General features: G+C 42.1%; 3 protein-coding genes across 3 annotated transcripts; 2 read left to right on the top strand and 1 right to left on the bottom strand.

Moving 5' to 3' along the window:
• The first annotated feature begins 7,306 nt into the window (after positions 1-7,306).
• Positions 7,307-9,699, top strand: LOC135738812 (uncharacterized). Its single transcript, XM_065256936.2, has 2 exons — positions 7,307-7,444; positions 8,138-9,699. Exon 2 carries the CDS (start codon positions 8,232-8,234, stop codon positions 9,693-9,695), a length of 1,464 nt encoding a protein of 487 aa, XP_065113008.1. The 5' UTR covers positions 7,307-7,444; positions 8,138-8,231; the 3' UTR covers positions 9,696-9,699.
• A 2,195-nt stretch (positions 9,700-11,894) lies between these two features.
• On the bottom strand, positions 11,895-15,891 carry zbtb25 (zinc finger and BTB domain containing 25). The gene is made up of 3 exons (XM_065256937.2): positions 15,697-15,891; positions 14,694-14,872; positions 11,895-13,038 (listed from the first exon to the last, which is right to left on the bottom strand). Exons 2-3 carry the CDS (start codon positions 14,864-14,866, stop codon positions 11,898-11,900), a joined length of 1,314 nt encoding a protein of 437 aa, XP_065113009.1. The 5' UTR covers positions 14,867-14,872; positions 15,697-15,891; the 3' UTR covers positions 11,895-11,897.
• A 311-nt stretch (positions 15,892-16,202) lies between these two features.
• Positions 16,203-21,626, top strand: zbtb1 (zinc finger and BTB domain containing 1). Its single transcript, XM_065256935.2, has 2 exons — positions 16,203-16,613; positions 17,990-21,626. Exon 2 carries the CDS (start codon positions 17,994-17,996, stop codon positions 20,019-20,021), a length of 2,028 nt encoding a protein of 675 aa, XP_065113007.1. The 5' UTR covers positions 16,203-16,613; positions 17,990-17,993; the 3' UTR covers positions 20,022-21,626.
• The last annotated feature ends 637 nt before the right edge of the window (positions 21,627-22,263 follow it).

Below are 22,263 nucleotides of genomic sequence, written 5' to 3'. Positions count from 1 at the left end.
GCGATGCAGCTGTGTCCGGCACACGCTCCCTCTTGGAAGGACCGCCCAACCCTCCCCTCTCGTGCCTGCAGACAGTCCTCCGGTTTAACGGGCGCTGCCCACCAGGCATGTGGAGAGGCGGCCTCAGCCCTGCACGCAATGGCGTTGCTGCAGGTTCACCAAGCCAAAGCCTTGAGGGATCTGCACGAGGGAGGACACGACTCGCCTGTCCTTTCGGAGCTCCGGGCTGCCACTGACCTGGCTCTTCGCGCTACGAAGGTGACAGCGCAGGCGATTGGTCGTGCCATGTCCACGATGGTGGTCCAGGAACGCCACTTATGGCTATGTCTGGCGGACATGTCGGATGCGGAGAAGAACAAGTTCTTGGACGCTCCAGTGTCGCAGGATGGCCTCTTCGGTGAGTCGGTGGAGTCCTTCGCCCAGCAGTTCTCCGCCGCCCAGAAGCAGACGGAGGCGATCGCTCAGATCATGCCCCGGCGCAAGCGACCTGCATCTCGCCCTCCAGCGCCGGCGGGCCCGTCTGCTCCTCGCCGAGGGCGCCCTGCGGCGGCTGCCTCCGCCCCCCCCACTAGAACATCTTCCAGGCCACGGAGGGGGAACAGCCGTCGGCAGCCCGCCCCGCCCGCCCCACCCGCTTCCCGTGGTAAACGGAAATCGAAGCGGCCCTGAGACGGGCGACCTGGATTTGGATGGGATCACTCTACGGGAGACGGTGATGGCATCGCTCCCTCCACCGGTAGAGGGCCGGGTGGAGAATCTTTGGTTTCGTTTTGTTTCTGTTCCGCCGGCTTCTCAGCCGGCACCCACAAAACCACAAAAAGAGTGCATTCCTATTCCTTCTCCAGGTTTCCAGAGGATCGAGAGAGATGTGAGCGGGCATCTACATGCTCTTCCTCCCTCTCCTCTATCGCCAGTGGGTGTTCTGAGGAGTTCCAGCTCTCCGCTGAGGAGACGGGACCACCAGCACCCTCCTCGGAGTCTGTGCTCTCCGCTGAGGAGACCAGACGACCGTCACCCTCAGCGGGCTCAGGTCAGTGTTACACACACACATACTGTAGATACTTATGCTGTCCCAGCAGACGTACCGGCAGTACCACCTGTCCCGCTCAGCCGCCCCACCGCGGGTACCCCGACAGTGCCGTTAATTCCCCTCGTACGGTCCCTGGGGGCTTGGCTTCAGCTTCCCAGCCCGTCTCGTTGGGTTTTACGCACTGTTCGCCTCGGTTACGAAATTCAATTCATCCGGCACACACCCAAATTCTCGGGCATTCGTTTCACCACGGTGAAACCGTCCGATGCACACGTACTGCGTGCAGAGGTCGAAGTCCTGCTGGCGAAGGACGCGATCGAGCCGGTCCCTCCAACCGAGATGAGATCGGGTTTCTACAGCCCGTATTTTATAGTACCCAAAAAAAGGCGGTGGGTTGCGACCGATCTTGGATTTGCGCGTTCTGAACAAATCTCTGCAGAGGAGGTCTTTCAGGATGATAACACCGAAGCAAATATTCAATTCAATTCGCCCCCAAGATTGGTTTGCGGCAATAGACCTGAAAGACGCGTACTTTCATGTGTCCATTATCCCTCGTCACAGACCGTTTCTCCGGTTTGCATTCGAGGGACGGGCATACCAGTACAAAGTTTTACCGTTCGGGCTATCCCTCTCTCCCCGTGTGTTCACGAAAGTAGTGGAGGCGGCGTTAAAACCCCTCAGAGAGAGCGGCGTTCGCATATTGGCTTACCTCGACGATTGGCTTATAATAGCGCATTCTCGACGGACGCTGTGCGAGCACAGAGATTTAACGCTTCGGCATCTCGCCCGTTTGGGTCTTCGGGTCAACTGGGAAAAGAGCAAACTCTGCCCCACGCAGAGGATCTCTTTTCTCGGGATGGAACTGGACTCGATCGATTTATCGGCGCGTTTGACAGAAGAGCGCGTCCAGTCAATTCTGACTTGCCTCGGTTCATTCCGAGGGAAGAATGCGGTCCCGCTGAAACAATTTCAAAAGCTCCTGGGGCATATGGCAGCAGCAGCGGCCGTGACACCGCTCGGACTGCTCCATATGAGACCGCTTCAGCGTTGGCTTCACGATCGAGTCCCGAGGAGAGCGTGGCGCGCCGGCATCCATCGTGTAGCTATTACACCTGCGTGTCGCCTAACATTCCCCCCGTGGTCGGACCCCGCGTTTCTCAGGTCCGGTGTGTCCATGAGACAGATCGCTCAGCATGCTGTTGTACACACAGATGCGTCCGACACGGGCTGGGGTGCCACGTACGACGAGCTTACAGCTTCAGGGGTGTGGACAGCACCCCAGTTGCACTGGCACATCAATTGCCGAGAGTTGTGGGCAGTATATCTGGGACTTGTACGCTTCGCTACGGAGCTGCGAGGGAAGGATGTACTAGTACGCACCGACAACACTGCGACCGTTGCGTATATCAACCGCCAACGCGGTTTGCGCTCCCGTCACCTGTCGCATCTCGCTCGTCATCTCCTCCTTTGGAGTCAGAAGCATCTGAGGTCCCTTCGTGCCATTCACATTCCGGGCTCGCTCAATACAGCAGCGGACGCGCTTTCTCGAGCTGCGCGCCCCGGCGAATGGCGACTCTACCCCCAGACGGTCCAGCTAATTTGGAAGAAGTTCGGTCGTGCGCAGATAGACCTGTTTGCGTCGCCGGACGATACCCACTGTCGCCTATTTTATTCACTAACCGAGGGCAGCCTCGGTGTGGACGCATTGGCACACAGCTGGCCTCGGGGGATGCGCAAATACGCATTCCCCCCAGTGAGCTTAATCGCACAGACACTGTGCAAAGTCAGGCAGGACGAGGAGAGCCTTTTACTGATCGCCCCATATTGGACGAGCAAGAATTGGTTTCCAGAGTTAATGCTCCTCGCGACAGCCCCTCCCTGGCGGATTCCCCTGAGGAAGGACCTTCTTTCTCAAGGAGGGGGCACATTATGGCACCCGCGCCCCGACCTGTGGGATCTCCATGTGTGGTCGTTGAGCGCGCGCAAGGTTTAGGTGATTTACCGCAAGCGGTATCTAACACAATCAACGCGGCACGAGCTCCGTCTACGAGACGGGCTTACGCGTTTAAATGGAACCTTTTCGTCACCTGGTGCTCTTCGCAACGCGAGGACCCCAGAGAATGCCCTATTAACATCGTGCTTTTATATCTTCAACATAGGTTAGACGGTAGGCTGTCACCCTCCACCATTAAAGTTGATATCGCTGCTATTTCTGCTCATCACTCACTTATTAACGGCAGATCAGTTGGCCAGCATGATTTGGTTATTAGATTTTTAAGAGGCGCTCGTAGGCTAAACCCCTCGCGCCCTCCTTCTATTCCTCCCTGGGACCTGTCCATGGTGCTGAAAGCCCTTCAGGCCCCCCCGTTCGAGCCTTTGCAGTCTGTGAGTCTGAAGCTTTTATCAATGAAAGCTCTGACCCTGCTAGCATTGGCCTCAGTGAAGAGAGTAGGGGATTTACATGCATTCTCTGTTGACGACTCGTGCCTTCAGTTTGGTCCTGCTGCCTCAAGCGTAACATTGAGGCCCAGACCAGGCTACGTGCCCAAAGTTCCCACTACTCCTTTCAGAGATCAAGTGGTGAGCTTGCAAGCGCTGCCTCCGGAGGACGCAGACCCAACCATGGCTTTGTTGTGCCCCGTACGCGCACTGCGACTCTACGTGGATCGCACGCAAAGCCTCAGGACCTCAGACCAGCTCTTTGTTTGTTATGGTGGCCAGCAGAAAGGGAAAGCTGTCACTAAGCAGAGGATGTCTCATTGGATAGTTGATACTATCGCCCTGGCTTATAATCTTCAGGGTATTCCTTGCCCCTTTAATTTGAGAGCGCACTCCACACGGAGCGTCGCCTCATCTTGGGCTCTAGCTCGTGGTTCCTCGCTAACAGACATCTGTAGAGCTGCTGGTTGGGCGACACCTAATACGTTCATTAGATTTTACAGTGTTCGTATCGAGCCTGTATCCTCTCGTGTTCTTTCCTCACCAGGGGGAGCACGGAGAACAGTCTCGCAGGTCGGCTTGCAGCCTCCAACTGATGCTTCATAACTGTGTCAGTATGGAAGGCCTTCAGAACAAAAATGCGTAATGGTTTGAATTGTTCTTCCTCCGCTGCCTTGGCAGCCTTTGTTGCGGAGCATTGGCTGTCAGCCTTTCACTAGCTGTATCCTCGCGAACCTACGTGTCTGGCTCGGGCTCCACATTGTGTCCCACCGGGTTCCTTTGTGAGTATTTTTCCGTGGGGTTAATCCTACCAGCCCACGTTTCCCTTAGCAGAGCACTGCTTTGCTTACACAGCCACGGCTGTCATTTTTACCTCAACTACGGTTGACTTTCGCCCACCATTAGCCCTTAAGACGGGTGGTGGCTTCCGCAGCGTTCCTATCCCGCTCAGGTAGGGCGCTTCCCAGTCGCTGGCACTTCTGTGGGGTTAAAGGAACATCTAGTGCCCGGCCTTCTGCCTTAAAACCTACCTCCTCCTCCTTAAGTGGAACCGGAGGGCTTTTACGCAGTCACTGGAAGAGGTCAGCCCCTAGTGGCGTTTTGATAGGGATTCCCAATTCGTCGGTCACGACGTGACGTCGTAGTGACCGACTGAAAGGGAACGTCTCGGTTACGGATGTAACCCTCGTTCCCTGAAGGAGGGAACGGAGACGTCACGTCCCGTCGCCACAGGTGCTGCCACCTGCTGTTACGGCCGGTCACACTTTCCGGCTTTCTCAGCGAAAAAGAAGCTAATTTCCCTATTTGCACCTGCTGCTTATATACGCACCTGGCGGGGCGGCGCCAGCATTATGCAAATATCTCAATGCCAAGTTCATTGGCGTTTTAGTAGTATTCGAAGCAGATTGGTCTCTCTAAGCGAGTTCCCAATTCGTCGGTCACAACGTGACGTCTCCGTTCCCTCCTTCAGGGAACGAGGGTTACATCCGTAACCGAGACGATTTCTTCTCTTTACTTACATTGAATGGGTAAGTCCAAGGAGGCTTCCATGTCATTCTGCCATACTGATGAACTATAATAGCAGGGAGGGACAAAAAGCACTAGTCTACCAATGCGTTTCCACAACGCGTTTTCATTCAGAACACATGAACCAGGTGAACGGACAAGGAGATCAGTGAGTACATAATCGAAAAGCGAGGCGCTAGAGAGCATTATTCGTTTAAATGTAAAATACAATTTCACCACTAGATAAGGGTAAATCCCACTTACTGTCCCTTTAATTCTGAAATTGTTTTATGCCATGAATTTATTTTTTTTGGGGGGGGGGGCACAAAGGGTGGCACACTCCTGAAAAGTTTGAGATCGACTGGGTTAAGGTTAGGAGCCAATGTGTAATAAAAATGTAAAACTCAGTCTTTCACTTATGACAGCTACAGTATTTAAAAAACGAGTCTTTAAACAACTATTTTTTTTAAACAAGTTTCAGATTTTTTTTTTTTTACCAGAAACATTGTTTATGCACTTTTCCTATATAGACCCAGACAAATAAATGTGTCAATAACAGTGTTAGGTAAAATTATTTCTTTTCAATATAGGCTATTTTTAAACCAAAATTTGTAACATGTTTGCCTGTACAAAATGTGTTTTGCACTTATATTTTTTTATTATAATCAACTTGGATTTGCAAGTCATTTTACAGTGTTACATCATGCATGCCTGGTAACTTGTTTGATTATTGTCTGCATGCTGAGTTTTGTTTTGTTGGAAAACAACTATTTGTTTTTGTTTTCTTTAACTATAAGCCTATGAATTTGACAAAACTAATTGCAATTGGTGCCTCTTAGAAATGTAGTAAGACTATTTTGCAATAAACTGTAGATGTGTGAGTATGGCTATGAAGTGCATTTTGATTGTAAATCTTTATTATAATTTTTTTTTGAAACTCCCACTTGTATGTAGGCCTAACTGTTTAAAAATCACTTGTATCTAAGTTTTGAAGAAAAATTCAAGAATAAAACAATTGTCTCATTTAACACATTTTTTATTTTTTAACTGAGTGTTAAATCGGTCCATCACTCTGTAAGTAGAAAATAGATTTGTGTTTGTTAAGTGAGATACTGAGTCACTCAGGTTAGGTCAGGACACTCTGTTTTGCAGTAAGGCGGTCCATTCACTAAGGGAGAGACTGCCTAAATAATCTTGCCTGGTAGTGCTCTGTAAGTCCAACTTGTCTATTAACTGTCTTTCTGAAGAGGCTTTCAGAGTACATTTTCCGCAGACCTCTGGGACTGAACGTCATTGAGCATTAGCATTGGTTACTTTGAGTCTGCAATAACATTTCATGCATGAGATGCCAAGACCACTATGTCATATACAGTATAGTGGAAGATGCAGTTCCTTTCCTAACAAGTCTATAAGGAAATTGCTAGTGGTGATGGTAAACAACCCCATGGGAGAACTAGATATAGATAAGAGGTTAAACCAGGTTAAGGCACATATTAAGTGTCTCTTTCCTTTTTGAAAATAGCCAATAGTGTTTAGTTTACCTCACAGACAGGAATCTGATGTCATACAATTTGTTGATCTTAAAGGGATAGTTCACCCAAAAATGAAAATTCTGTCATCATTTACTCATCCTCATGTTGTTTTAAACCTGTATGAATTTCTTTTTTTTTCTGATGAACACAAAAGAAGATATTTTGAGCAATGATGTCAAACACACAGCATATACTGTCCATTGACTTCCATAGTAGGAATAAAAATATATGATGGAATTTAATGGGTACCGTCAACTGTGTGCTTTCCATCATTTATCAAAATATCTTCGTTTGTGTTCATCACAAAAAAAATTCATACAGGTTTAGAACAACATGAGGATGAGTAAATGATGACAAAAATTTTATTTTTGGGTGAACTATCCCTTTAACGTCATGAAGGCTTATATGATACCTTTAAATGCAAATTTTTGTCATTGTTTTTTAGCCACTACAGTATAGATATCCTTAAGACTAACAGATTTATAAAACCGAAAGCATCATACTTCATTAAGACTTTTAAATCATATGCAATATAAAATGATTAAAATCATTATTTTTTTAAAATTTGGTCCTACATGCATCATTATGCACATTAATTTTAATCTTTGACATGACCTTACTTAGTCAATATTTTTTACTTAATGTTCTTTATAAAATAATGTAGAAAACACAAATCACACCTTTACCTGAGTTTTCACAGACACTATCACATGTTTAACCAAATGTTTAACCGAGGTTTCGCAGTGATATCAATAGCATCTTATTGGCCCTTCCTCTGTATGGCGGGATGACAGGGACGCTCACATGAAGTGTCAGTCATCTGATCTCCATGGAAACAGATACAGGCGCGTAACCAGTGAGAGCGTGCAGTTCCAGAGCGCGGTAGTTCAGCGAGTGGATTTATTAACGCCGTCTCAATCTCGTCGACTTCCTCCAGGTATGTATTTTACGTATAAAGTTGTATGCTGTTGGTACGATGATTTATCTTAGTAAACATTTTGTTCTTTGCATTACCTTTTATATTTTATTTAACATATAAGGATTGCGATTAAGTCTTAAACTTGATTTCATGATGAAAGAATTAAGCTTGTATGCTAAATAAAGAGGATTAAAGATCATGTTTTCAAAGAGAGTTTTGAGTTTGCCATTGCATTTAAATTCCTGTAGTCTGTTTAATCTAAAAAGAGTTACTGTAAGCATCTCAGCGCAAACTCACTTGAAAACACAATGCATGTACCAAAAAGCATTAGGAATGAATACACATATTCAATTTTTAATGTTAAGACCCGTCTATTTTTGTCTTTTCTTCTATATTTAATTCATGTAATATAAATGAAATAATTTATAATATAAAAACGGTGTCACGCCCATCGCGAGTGTCAGATTGTGGCTGTTGCTGTTAAATGCAATGCACAGGGCAGGCTGTGTTTTTAAATAAAGATGTACTTTAATAATTTTGGAAAATGAATACATTACATATAAAACATAATTGGAGAATAAGATTTTTAACAAATCAATGCATATAGATTTCAACCAATACAAAATACTTTATTAAATTCAAATTGTATATTTACATTTTTATATAAGAAACATGTAAGCTTAAAATTCAATGTTTTATGTTGGTTCACAGAGTTGACATATGAGTGGAAAAACCATCCACTTATGTAATCACGCCAATATGTTCACTGTGGACTATTATTGACTTTCGTACTGTTTGATCGACCATGTCCACACAAGAAACAGAATTTTCAGATTGCCAGGAAAGGGTTGGTTTGAAGAGAAAATTGACAGGTCCACCAAGACTTCTGCTGGGAAAGTCCAACAAATCCAAAGAGAAGGCAGATTCTCAGAGAAGGCAAAGGCGAGATAAATGCTGTGAAGACATGTCAGATAATATTTCAAAACAACAAGAATTGTCCCACATTACCCATAACAGCCCACAAAAAACCCCAGAGTTGGAGGAACCAGAGCCTGATGCTCAAGGAGACACCTCAGGAATTCTTGTAACATTGGAGGAAAATCAAGGCAAAGAAGAAAACTTGGATAATAAAGCCGGAATGACTAGAAGCACCTCAAAGACAGCCATTAAAAGGACATTGTCTTCACTGCTCTGTAGTGGCAGGGGGAGGAAAGAATCAGATTGTGATGGACATGCTGAGGACAGAACGGAAAACAGGAGTCCACAAGAATCAAATAAAAATAAAAACAAAGCTCCTAAAGAAACTAACTCACCGTATGAAAATAAACAATGTGATGGGAACAATAAAACAATCAGTCGTGAAAAAGGCAAAAGGAATTTTTTCTTTATGTTATGGCCCATTTCGAAGAAATCCTCAAATATCAGTGAAGGGAGACAGAGTAGAGAGCAATGTGGTAGCGTGGTCCTTCAGGAGACACAACCAAAAGCTCCTTTCAAAAAAATGTACCGCATGTTTCCAAGAAGAAAGAAAGCACAGCCTCCTATTGATCAGCATGAATGTGATGTATCTACAACAGCACACAATGAAGTAGCAGGTGACCAACGAAGTACAGCTAACATGGAGATTCCCAGCACCCACAAACAAGAGCACCAAGAGAAAGAACAAAAAAATGAGGAAAGCACACCAGAGACACTTACAATCAGTGCAGAGGTGAGCATTAACACAAATATTGAATCTGGCCACATTGATGATGAGTCGGATATCTGTCCTGACCCAAATGTAGGTCAAATTAAAAATGAAGATAAACACCCCGAGCCAACAAATGACATTTTACAAACTAGTGAGTTGTTGGATTCATCTTGCAGCTTTGACTGTGCACAACCAGACAGAAGTATAGGTGATGTGCTAGAGTTAAATGATGTTAACCAGGAAGAGTGTGGTAAAAATGATTTTAAATGCAAACCAGTGATCACTATAGAGCGTGTGTATACTCCAGAGGAAGAGAACCAGGAAGACAATGTCAATCAGTCACGGTTTGATTTTCTCTCAATGAATGGGTCCTGGCAACATTTAAAAATAAACCACTTCACAAACAACACACTACATCCTTCTGACCCGAGTGTGTCCCCTGAACCGGACCACAGCCGATGTAATGAGACTTTACTGATTCAGACGGCAATTTCAATGGTTCAGGCAGCCATCCGTGGCGCAGTGGAACAGTTTGCAAATGAGCAGCAGCATAATCAGATAAGTTTGGACCGTGCGTAAGCACAGATTTACAGACATTCACGCATTCACATACTTTATTTAGCAGGGGATTTCCTATTGTTTTTATTGTGTGGATGTTATTATTATATAAAAACTGTATGTAACGGATGTAGGGACATAATATTATGTGATTACATTTCAAATGTGTCTGTGTATAAATAATATTTGTAATGATTCAATCATTGAAGTCAGATTGTGGGATTTTACTGTATATTTTATAGTTGCTGTTTGTAATTTATCATGCATGACTTAATCTTTCATCTTACAATGATATCATAATTAAATCCCCATATGCTCATTATTATTTATATATATTTAACATTTGTTCAATAGTAAAATTACTGTTTATATGCCTTTACCTTCTACTGTTCATATTTTTAAACTGCATAATTTTTCATTTCACTGCAATGCCAGGCCAGTTTCTATAGCAATGAATATCCCACACATGACTACAAGAAGGCATTGAGCCACATGCTTAGGATATTTTTCCATCTGTAAAAGAATCTGTTGATATATTGTGTAAAACTGTTGTGAACACTGCCTCCCATTGACATTAACTCAACGTTTTTATGAAAATGTGTGGTTTGAAATCCCAGGTGTGTGCATCAGATTATATTTCATATTTAAATAACCATGACTGAAACCTACACTAAACTTATTATACATTGTTAACTCACTATCTACTGTAAAACAAGCAGAGTTGGGGGCATGGGGCGGTAAAGCACGGACAGGGATTAGACTAGTACCATACTTAAATAAATGTAAGAGCTGTCCAAACTCAAAACAACTTGCACTGACATTTCTTTTAAAACATGCATCAGTACCCTTTGTTTTGCCTCAAAATGCACACAAGTAAGGTTTTTAGTAAGGCATGTTTGTTAAAACTAGTTATATTTCATAATTTAACTAAGGCCTGCTGGTTTAAGCTAATTCCTGTCCGGGAAACCACCCCATAATGTTTTCAGAGACAGAATTGGTGACAATTGTGCAAGATGTTTGCTTGTGAATATATGCTGCTCTCTAGTGGTAATAAGTTGCAATTACAAGACAAACAGGTAAAGTATTGGAACCAGTGACTGAAGTATATAAATCAGTTTATTTAGTGTGCTATTTATTAAAAAAATAACCAGAACACATTATCACACAATGGCACTAAGTGCTGATGGTGAATAGGGGCTTCTTAAAAATGCACCTTACAAGTCACACACAAATAACACAAATGCAAGTTTCACTGTTTTATAATACTCACCACAGTACACCAGCCTTGGTTTGGGTACTGAATAAATATAACTGCAAAGACTGGCGCTTAGACAGTTTAAATACAGCACAAAGGAAACCATGTCTACCGTCAGTGATGTCATGAAAGTTAATAAATCATTCTAAAAAAATGTGTTTGACACATTTGTTATGCCTCTGCATGTTTTAGATGCTTCAGCAAAATAATCTTTGAATAATGTATGTCTTCGAAATATGACTCAATCTACAGTATGTGCCACTGCTGTTTTTAATGTTGCAAGTTTATGTAGTAAGGTTCCTAATAAAGCTGTATTCCAATGCACAGTATAACCTTGAAAGTCTTTTGACATATAAAAAATGCTTTAAGAAAAGCACCTGTTGCACACATTCTTTTGACAAATTACTTTGATTGTGTAGACGTCTTGGATAACTTTGCACTGACAAATAGGCACTGTTCGAATGTACGGTATGTTAATTAAAACATTATAACAATAAAAACAACTTCCAGGGTTTGGTTCAACTGGCTGAGTGATAGTTTAAGTGCTTTACATTTCAAAGATGTTTGGCAAAAATACTCTAAGGCACTGAACCAGTTTTGATTTAGGGCAGGGATCATTTACACTCTCAGCTCAGTGCATTTTAATCATTAGGCCACAGCTGAAGAAAACCAGAAATAGTTACAAATTATTAGCTTAGGGTGGCCTTTAAAATCATTTAGCTATTTGAGATTCATGTGCACATGCTTTTTAATTTAATACTTGTTTAAATATAGTATTGAAATGTCTTCTCAGTCATCCAAACGTCAGCAACACATATCAACACAACAATCATCAACACAACAAAACTTTGTATAACATACTGACAAGGACGTTTGAGACAGGACACAAGCGTATTGGTGCTGAGGCAGAAATCAAATCAGCAATTGATGTGTTTGTATGGGTCTATTTGAGACTACATTCCCAGATTTCATTCCACAGTCACTGCGTCAACGCTCTCCTGAGAGACCTCGGAGTCCAGTGAGTAGCAGGAACTGCCGTTATCCTGAGTGTCCTTGGCCGTTTCCTCTCCTGTGGCTGCGGTGATATCCGGCTGGGCCTCGCAACCATGGAGCAGCTGCCCGCAGAAGCGGCTGTAGCGGTGGTATCTCAGTGGCTTGCCCACATGGGCAAACATATGCTCCTGCAGCTGGCTCTTTTGTGAGAAGCGAAGGTTGCAGACTGCGCAGGCCATCTTTCGTTTTCGGGTGAAGACCGCCAACGGACTGCCACTCCGTCCGGTTCCGGCACCTCGTCTGAGTTCCATGGCCAATTCATCTGCAAGAGCCTGGCTCTGTCGTAAGGCCTCTTCTAGGCTACCCGTGTCTATGTGCTCTTTATGGGGCCGTCTTTCTTCCAGGGATGCATGCTCTTCGGTTTTGTCCTCTGAGGGGCCCTCCATCAAGCCTCTAGGCTCGAGGGCACAGGCTGCGTGCGTAAAAAGGTGCTCTTGTAAGCCTTCAGGTGACAGACAGCGTTCGCCACAACGTGGGCACAGAAGTGCAAGTGGGCCATCTTTGAACAGGCCTGCCTGGCAGGGGCTCACCTGGTTTGGGGAGAGAGAGCGAGGGTCCTTCTCGCCTTCCTGTTGTTGTTGTTGTTCTTCTTCCTCCTCTACTCTTTCCTGCTTGATTCGTGCTGAGATATCAGAGTCGTCCCCTGACACCACCGAAGATGCGGCGTGAAAGCTTTGAGGGTGCCTCTCATTTGTGATGCCCTCTAGCCCTAAAGCAAGAGACAGTCGGCCATGTGTACGATCTGCCCTTGTACTAGAGCGTCTGTCCTCTGGGTCCCGTGAACCAGCCGCCTTCAAGCCTGAGGTCTCTTTACCGGTCAGCTGAGAAGAGATCTGGATACCATAGAGGTTGGACATACGAACAGGGTCAGAGAAAGCATCTGAACCACCTTCACCTGTTTTATGGCAGAGCTGGTATGCATGGAGAAACTTGATGCCTTCTTGAAGTCTGACCTGGTCTACAGGTTGTTTGGGACCCATGCCTGTATACATTATGTGTAGCAGGTAGCTAAAGACATCTGGTTGAATATCTGTGGGCTGGATCTTTATACACTCACTGGAAAAAAAGTAGAAAGGTATTTACAATTGATCAAAGTTTCATTTTTTATCAATGTGAATACAAAAATAAATTTTATGTAGAAAACAGTAAATGACCTAAGATTGGTGTTTCACAGGCAGGCTCACAATTGTCATTTAGACATTTGTCTAAGGATTTTAATGTTAATCAATATATAGGGGTGAGCAAGGCACAAACTAATCAGGGGTTAATTGTAACATGGCTACTTTACATATTCTTACTGTACAGGGCAGAGCAATCTCTTATTGTCAGAAAATGTAAATACTATTCATCAAAATGATAGCCATATCTGCCTAGAAAATCGCAACTTTTAATTTTCAGTCGGTCTTAGCCACTGATCTATATAAATGACTGGATTGCGCATAGAACGATTGATGTAACTGCGTGACGTGAAGCCAGCGCAGAGTTCGAGCCGCCATCTTGGTATACCCAACCGGCAGAGAGCGTCATTGACTTCCATTCAAAATCATGATCAAAATTTACCCCCTTTACAGCGTATCAGTTACACAAGGTTAATTTTTAGGATATGTGTACGTTAATTATTTGTTAATTCTGGTGTTATTTGCAATGTTTATGTTTTAATCGGGCAGGATAATGGATTTATAAAAAAACCGTTAAGGTGAGTGCGTCTGTTGCATTTGTTAATGACACGGGTATAAATAAAGTTTTTTTTCAGCGTTATTTCTCTAAATAAGTTTAGGTAACTTGTAAGTAACATAATTACAAAACTAGCAAATTATTGCATGCACATACGGTACAAAGCATGGTTATTTATTTAGATTTCAGAATGAGCACGTTTATTGTCATTAATACTAAATATGCTACGGTCTGTCTGCTGATCTGATACTGTAATAAAGATGAATGTATAATAACTGATTAAAACGCAAAATGTACAACTTTCAGTAAATAACTATTTACATGCTTTGAACGTTTGTGTTGTAATAATGTACAGGGTAACTTCACATATTAAAACGAAGACGAGTAAAGTGATGTTTTATCATTAAAATCTGATAACGTCCATTGATTTAATAGAACGTTTGGGTATACCAACATGGCGGCGCGGTGGCTTCACAAGTGTGACGTCATGCGCAATCCAGTCATTTATATAGATCAGTGGTCTTAGCACACAATGTATCTACAGAAGAGTCCAGTTTAAAATAGGAAAAATATTGATACTCTTTGGTTATTTTTTAAGGCGATGCTAATGGTCTAATCAGATTCAATGTATTGTGCTAATGTTAAAAGTGCTAGTGCCAGACCCAAAGATCAGCTGAATGGATTCCAAAACTCTAAGAATCAAATGTTTAACTTTAGGGGAGCTGGAAAATTATTTTCAAAAAAAGTGGAATGTCCCTTTAACCACACCTGTGGGGTAAGTTGTAACGTTTGCACTCCTGTCACTTTCGGTGTAATTGTGTGATAACAGTCCCACAAACAAACTTTAAGTGTTCATTTGTAGCATAGATGTGAATGTTGCTTGTAAAAAATGATTAATCTAAATTAAATATTTTTTTAATTATAGATCCAAAGCCAAAAAGTGTTATGTATCCTTGATGGGTGTAAAAACTTTTGTTTTTAGATTTCAAAAAATTATACTGCAAATACCAAGCAGGAGTATTAGAGTTTCAGCTAACCTGGACTGATGGATGAAGATCATTTTAAAGTAGTTTGAGAAGGCAGCAAGGACGGCACGATGGGCCTTGAAATATACATTGCCAATGGCAACAGTGCAGTCACACAGAAAGCCAAACTCCCTTTGGACATTCAGTTGTTGCAGGAGAAACAAACTATGGCCAGACACATCCATCTCGACCTGTTACACCCACATACATGGAATACAACACAATGTAAAACAAAATAAATGTTATTATGCAGATATTATAATGGTATTACATAAAAAATGCCATTCACCTATAAAAAAATAGTCAAAGCTTTTAGGTACAAAAATGTCATATCTGAACATGATGGAGCACAGAGCAAACCAATGAGGCAGAAGAGTTGACATAACTGGCGACCTCTAGCGAACAACGTTTGCACAACATTTTTATAATGTTTGAGACAATATAGACCAGATGTTTACATCTGGATAGCAGTGTTATTTGTACATTGGCGCCTATTGAAACAATCTACAAATCATATTTTTACATTGCTAATATTTATCCATATTATTCTGGTATTAAATTATATGTTAAGATTTTTCCCATGCCTTGATCCCTTTATTATTCGTAACTTAATCTTCAGGAAAGTGACATTGAATCATTGTATTCATTATATTGTAAACCTTCTGGCGTAATGTTTACAGTGCAACAGTATCGAGTATCTGCATGCAGACAATGATTCTTCAGTCATTCTTTGATCATTACACAAAAGACCATAGAAACAGCATGCAATCGCATGGAAAAATGTCATGACTGAATGAATAAATAGTACATCGAATATCGTGAATGATATCATTCAGCTCATGGTTTTGTAACATTTTGGTCTGAATCACGTTCATTTTCACACGCCTGCTCTGTACCGATTAAGTGTTGTCGAAGAAACGGTGTACGTTTTCATGCACATTGGCAAACAAAACATGCACGTACCACAACAAAGATAAAACGCAATCACATCGTCCCCTAAAAAACGGATTCTTACCAACTACACGAGAGATACTGATTATAATTTCGTATTTGTTGCAGCTGGAGCAATTCTCTTATGGTCTCGCGGCTCTTCCTATGCGATTGACGGCTTAGCTTGTTATCCGTCACGTGACCATACTGTACATTAGCTGATCCAGACGCGCGCACGGTGAATAACATAAAAAGCGGATGCTTTGGTTTTTAGAAATGCTCGTTCGTTTCGTTTTTAATATTTTATAGTGAAGGGTGACACGGTCGCTATATAACTTATTGAGTTGGTCTACTGTACTGATAAAGTTCCTGACAAAAAAATTGAATTACGCCTAATGTACTTGAATGGAAGATACAGCAAGGACAGGATCAACTGTATGGTGCTAACACATTTCGGCTAAGTTAAGCATTTAGTGAATAGGTAATAATATAAAAACATATCGCAAATATGCAATACAATGCAAATAAAACCATACCACATTTTTGATAAAACATTTTTATAAAATACAGCAATACCAGCATTTCCACATATATTAGGGTACATAAATACATTATTATAAAACTTTAAACCAAGTGAATGAGTACATTTACATTTATTCATTTAGCAGGGAGCACTTAACATTTTGTCAAAGAAGCCAACAACAAGGGCTCGTCCTGAAGAGAACATTTTCATGCATGGTTTGGTTGCATTTTCACAGTGCTGCGCGTGTGGGGCGGGCTGGATTTGCGTGAGTGGGGCCGGATCTCAGTGCGGTGATAGAGCGCGCACAGCGGCTGTGCGGAAGTTCTTTCATCCGCGCTGCACAAGGGGCTTCGCCCTCGACATCGGATATTCTCGTCCCAAGTTTTCGCTTGGACGAAGACAAACGAGGTGGAAATTCTTCATTCCGTGTAATCCCTCGAATCCTGTCGTTCGCTACAAGTTAGCGCCCATTACCGTAGGTGAGTATTTTCAGCGTATTTTGCGTGTAAACACGAGCTGCAGTACTGTGACGCTTTGCTCGCAGTGTATGTGCGGGAAGCTGCGCGGGGGTGGCATTGCATGCTTGCGTGAGATCTCCCGACGACGTGCTCAGATATATTTTCTTCTGTCGTCTGTACGTAATATATCCTTTAAATACTTACTATTGTCGGCGTGGTTATGCGTACGATCGTATGTTTAGTTCGCTGTTGAAATAGTTTGATTTTTACTTTTAAGTGCGGTATGATTGACAGCCGCAACGCCCGCATGATTGTGTCGCTGAAATGAGCCAATGAGAACGCGTGGGCGGGATGTGAAGCTCTCCGCTTGGCTTTATAATGGAGCTGAACAACGGAAACATAAACAAACTACATAAACTACACACACGTAAATAAAGATAAATGAAGCATGCCTTTATTATTGTTATGTGATGAAGTGTACATAACCTATAATTTGGCACAGCACATCTGTGAGCCACTTTACACGATTATTTCTTACAACATTAAAAATTCTGTAGTATACTGTAATATTTAGTAAACTGTAGTATTTCCTAGGTACTAATATTTCTGTAGTAAATATTAAACTACACAACAGTATTTACTAGAGTTTTTAATTGTTAATACTAGTCTATAATATGTTATAGTTTAATTACTATATTAGGCTATATACATATGTGGGTTATAGCAGAGTCAATAAGTATATTATGATCAAATGTATTTTTATTGAGAGTATTGTGCATGCAAGTGGCCTTAAAAGAAATTGTACCTGTTGAGCCTGCCCCTTTGTTAAAGTCTAAATTCACAAAATGTTATTTTAAAATAATATTAGAATATTAGAAATAAATATTAGAAATCTAGCTGGCAAATAGTACTATAATAAGTTGTGTTATATTAATTATTTAAATTTCATTTGAGATGTTTGCAAGTATTTTTCTACAACAGTCAAAAAGTCCAGATATGACGCTCATATTTTGTTTTGTTGTTTCATGGAGTCAAGGAACTTACGTGTTAGAACAGCTTGTCTATTTATTTATTTATTAAGCAATATTTACATAACATTTAAATTTATGCATTTGGCTGGAGCTTTGATCCAAAGCGACCTATGGTGCATTTAATCGCTACGTTTCTTTTATCAGTCTATGTATATGGGATTTAACTCATGATTTTTGCATAACAAAATACTTTATCAGTTGAGCTACAGGAACACTAAATTCATTAATATGTCCATCCATGCAATCCATCCATGTAATTTCAATCCATTATCATGATAGTCGTAAACCGTTGGCACATTTGAGTGGGAACAAGTTTTCCCCAACTTGGATTAATGGGCTGTTTATTTTCTGTACACTTTTGCACAGGGTAATGGCAAGGCCAAGCCACAGCGAGCATGTCCTGCAGCAGCTCAACAACCAAAGAGAGTGGGGTTTCCTCTGTGACTGCTGTATCGCCATAGGGGACATTTACTTCAGGGCCCATAAAGCTGTGCTGGCAGCCTGCAGCTCTTACTTCAGAATGATGTTCATCCGAGATCAGCAGGGAACGGCGCGATTCGATCTCAGCAACATGCAGATAAGCGCGGAGTGCTTTGATCTCATCCTGCAGCTCATGTACCTTGGCCGTATTGCTGTGGATCACTATGAGTTCGATGAGCTGAAATCCTCTATGGCCTACCTACAAATGTACTACATCCCCGACTCGCTTGAGGACCTCAGAGACATCCGGACTTCCAATCTGACGCCCTCGTCCTCCGCATCTTCCGCTTCGTCATCCAGCTCCTCGTCCTCGTCCAGTGTAGCGGGTGGCAAGATGATGTTTGGCGTGCGCATGTTTGAGCAGCAAAGGCCCAGCCCTGCTGAGAACGAACGTGCACCCAAGACTTCAACCACACCTACTCGTCAAAGCATTAACATCTCAAGTGTCAGGCCTGCTGAAGATGTGGTCATACCACACCCTCTGCCACACTCAGAGACGGTTGGAGATCAACCATGTGACCTAAGGAAGAGGACTTCGGGTCGAGGCTCCAGCATTAAAGAACGTCCTCGTTTTGGTCGCACTTACACGTGTGATGATTGCGGCTTTGTGTTCAGCTGTGAAAAGCTGCTTATTGAGCACATCCTTACGTGCACCAATCGCAAAGCTTTCCAGACACCCAAAGTCGGCAAGGAGACATACGGTGACACTGGCAAGGCGGAGAGTTTAACCTCGGAGGGGACGGATGAACACAGAGCAGTTTGCAAGGGTGAAGAAGATTGGTCAGACCACAAGTCAGACGCAGAGACTGTGATCAGGTCTGTTGCCTCTGGCATGGACAGTGAAACAACCTTCTCCAGGAATATAACCATTAAAGTGGAAAGAGATGATGATTCTGAGACAGACTTAGAAAGTGTGGTGAAGGTAGAAAACCATAACATAGGAAGCTGCAGGGTTCGCAGCAGGGTGTACAAAGATGTTGCAGACCAGATGAAATTTGACAGCGAGGAAGAGGCAGGAATTTCTGCAATGGAAAATGCTTTGGAGGGTCAAAGTAAAGTGTTGGGGATGGATGCAAATGTGCAAGTGATCAAAGAAGAGAAGCAGGATGAAGCGTGTATTCCTTGTGAATTGTGTGGAGCCTTGCTGACAGAGGAGGATCAGTCTGCCCATTACATCTCCAGCCACATGGGACATATCTGTGCCTGTGGAAGGTGTGGCCAAGTGCTCATTAAAGGCAGACAGCTGCAGGAGCACGCCGAGCGCTGCGGTGAGCCCCAGGGTCCTGAGATTGACTCTCCAGGTGACGATTCACCTCTGCTTGAAGATGGAGAAGCTATGGAAGAGAGCTTGCTGGAAGGAGCCGAAATTGGCTTTCGCTGTCCTCTCTGCGGTTTGATATTTGAAAGTGAAACTCTCGCTGTGGAGCACTCATTGGCTTGTCCCGAACAGGAGCCGTTCCGTCCCGTCCTGTTAGAAGACAGCGGCGAGCCAGACCATCGGCGAAAGCATTTCTGTGCAATCTGCGGCAAAGGCTTTTACCAGAGGTGTCACCTACGGGAGCACTACACAGTTCACACCAAGGAGAAGCAGTTTACTTGTCAAACCTGCGGCAAACAGTTCCTGCGTGAACGACAGCTTCGGTTGCACACTGACATGCACAAAGGAATGGCCCGGTACGTCTGCCCCGTCTGCGACCAGGGCACCTTCCTAAAACACGATCACGTGCGACACATGATCTCCCACCTGTCAGCCGGAGAGACAATCTGCCAGGTGTGTTTCAAAATTTTCCCAAGCGGCGAGCACCTGGAAAAGCACATGGACGTCCATCTGTACATCTGCGGCGTGTGCGGAGAGAAATTCCGCCTTCGGAAAGACATGCGGAGCCACTACAACTCTAAGCACAACAAGAGACAATGAAAGGCAGATTCGGGTCTATAAAATAAGCCATACTGTAAATGTGAGAAGAAATCTATGCACTTAGACACCAATTTCAACCTTTAAATCTGCACTTTCTGTGTGTATGCAAACTCTGAATACATTACTCAATGTTTGTGGTGGGATATAGTGCCTAGAGTATTTGTCTTCAGTTTCGAGATATCCCAAGTCGACTAAATTATGTGGTCAGTTGTGTTTCGGTTGAAAATACTAGCTTGAACTGTTGTTGTTATAGATCAGAAATCCATCCTTTGAATAATTAAGCTTTAGTGATGGTGCACATTGACGTTTATTTTAAAGAATTCGTCTTATGAGGAAAGGTTCATTGTTTTTGTTATTAGTGGTGCTTTTATTTCTAGAGGTCCAAACACAGGTGTCTTCGGCCATTCTGCTTTTCTTTTTAAGTAGCTCTGGTTTCATTCCCAAAATGGCCATAATTCTTTACACTCATTTGCTTACAGAGATAAGGGAGAATAGATTACAAGTTTTGCTGTCACTATTCCTCCCTGCACCAGAACACTAAAAATACTGTATATTATGATAAAAAGCAGAGAAAAACACTTCTTTCAGCTACCTGTATGTACCTAGTAGTCACACCTACAAACCCAGGAATCTATGCAACCTGTTGTAAATTTACCCCTAAATTTTAGTTTGCATTCACTTAGTAGAAAGAGTCACAAAGTATGTTTCATTGTGTACAGCTGCTTTGGTTTCCCAAAGATATTCATCTACAGTTCATCTAAGCAGATTTATGAAACATCACATTAAGGTGTGTTTCTAATAAGGATTGTGTGTTGTTCAATACTTATTTTTAGCCTACACTGTTTTGCTCTAGCAAGCTATTTCAGTTTGCTTTCGGTTAAGGGTCCATCCCAGCGTATTAGGTCTTTAAATTAACATGTACAATTATTGTGGCTAAGTCTTTATGAGATGTATGGCTTGCACAAGAGTAAATTATTACCTTATCGGTTAAATACACATATTCAAATTCATTATTTTGTCTAAAATGAACCTATAATAGTTTGTTATGTTCATTTTGTGCTGTCAATAATTATACAGATTAATCTAGACACAATTAATTATATTGTTTAAGAAGAACAGGCACTTTGGTTAAACCTGAAAAAGTGCTTGCTCTGTATTTTAGTTTGAAGTCATCCCATCTAAGTAAACTGACTAAACTTGACAGTTAATGTTTGGATTGTGTGAAAGTATATTAAGATATTGAGAGGTTTAAGAGTTTTTATTATGGACCAAAGCAACCATTATTAATGATATCTTGCAGCTCAGAAGTTTGCACTGGGCGTACAGCAGTGTATTGTTGTGTGTTATGATCTAAATATGGTGAAAATATTTTTCTCGAGTGGTAGAAATATTGCAAGGAATATATGCAAATATTGTTTTTCTCTTGGTTTTTTTTTAGCTTATTTTTAAAATTTCTTCAGTGTTTCATATGTCCTTGGCTTTATGAACTAAAAAATAAAGTTTAAACATTTTACGGGAGTATTTGTGTGAAATATTTAGTATAAAATTCTTACTGTTTTAGCACACAGAAATGCCAAACCAGTCATTTTTACAGTATTGTACTGTTTTATCAGACGAAGGTTAATCTAGTACAGCGTGCAGGGTGACGGCTGAATTGTTCCAGCCGTCAGACTGCTGGTTAAAAGCAGCATGTCATTTGCCATGCAAATGATCACTCAGAACCCATCTGGGATATTTTATCCCTTTATTTAACCGACCATGTCAAACAGCTTTTGTTTACTTATAACAAAAATGTTTAGTTAAGACAGGTTTTTTACTATTTAAAAATGTCTTTTGACCTAAAACCTTTTAAAGTAAGATTTTAGTAAGAGCATCTGTGTTCTTATCCTCTGTTTGTAGTTAAGCAATCTCATCCTTTTCCATAGACAAAACTATGGAAACAAAAAAAATAAAATAAAAACTTTTCCAAATACAAATAGCAAACAAAAGTGGTTTGGCTAACTTGCATAGCTTTTTTCATTAAAGAGATATTTTACTAATATATATATATATATATATATATATATATATATATATATATATATATATATATATATAATTTTTTTTCTCAAAGATTTAAGAGATCTTTAGTATACAGATACATGCATTACCTGTGTCCTCAAAAATCATTTGCAAAGATTGCACAATTTGCAATAACAGAATCTGAAAAAAAACAATAATTTTTAAGGTTCAGGTTTGTGCC

Source organism: Paramisgurnus dabryanus, chromosome 12 (assembly GCF_030506205.2).
Source record: "Paramisgurnus dabryanus chromosome 12, PD_genome_1.1, whole genome shotgun sequence".
Lineage (NCBI taxonomy): Eukaryota > Metazoa > Chordata > Actinopteri > Cypriniformes > Cobitidae > Paramisgurnus > Paramisgurnus dabryanus.
The sequence above is the reverse complement of the archived record's forward strand: the minus strand, read 5'-3'. Positions and strand labels throughout refer to the sequence as shown.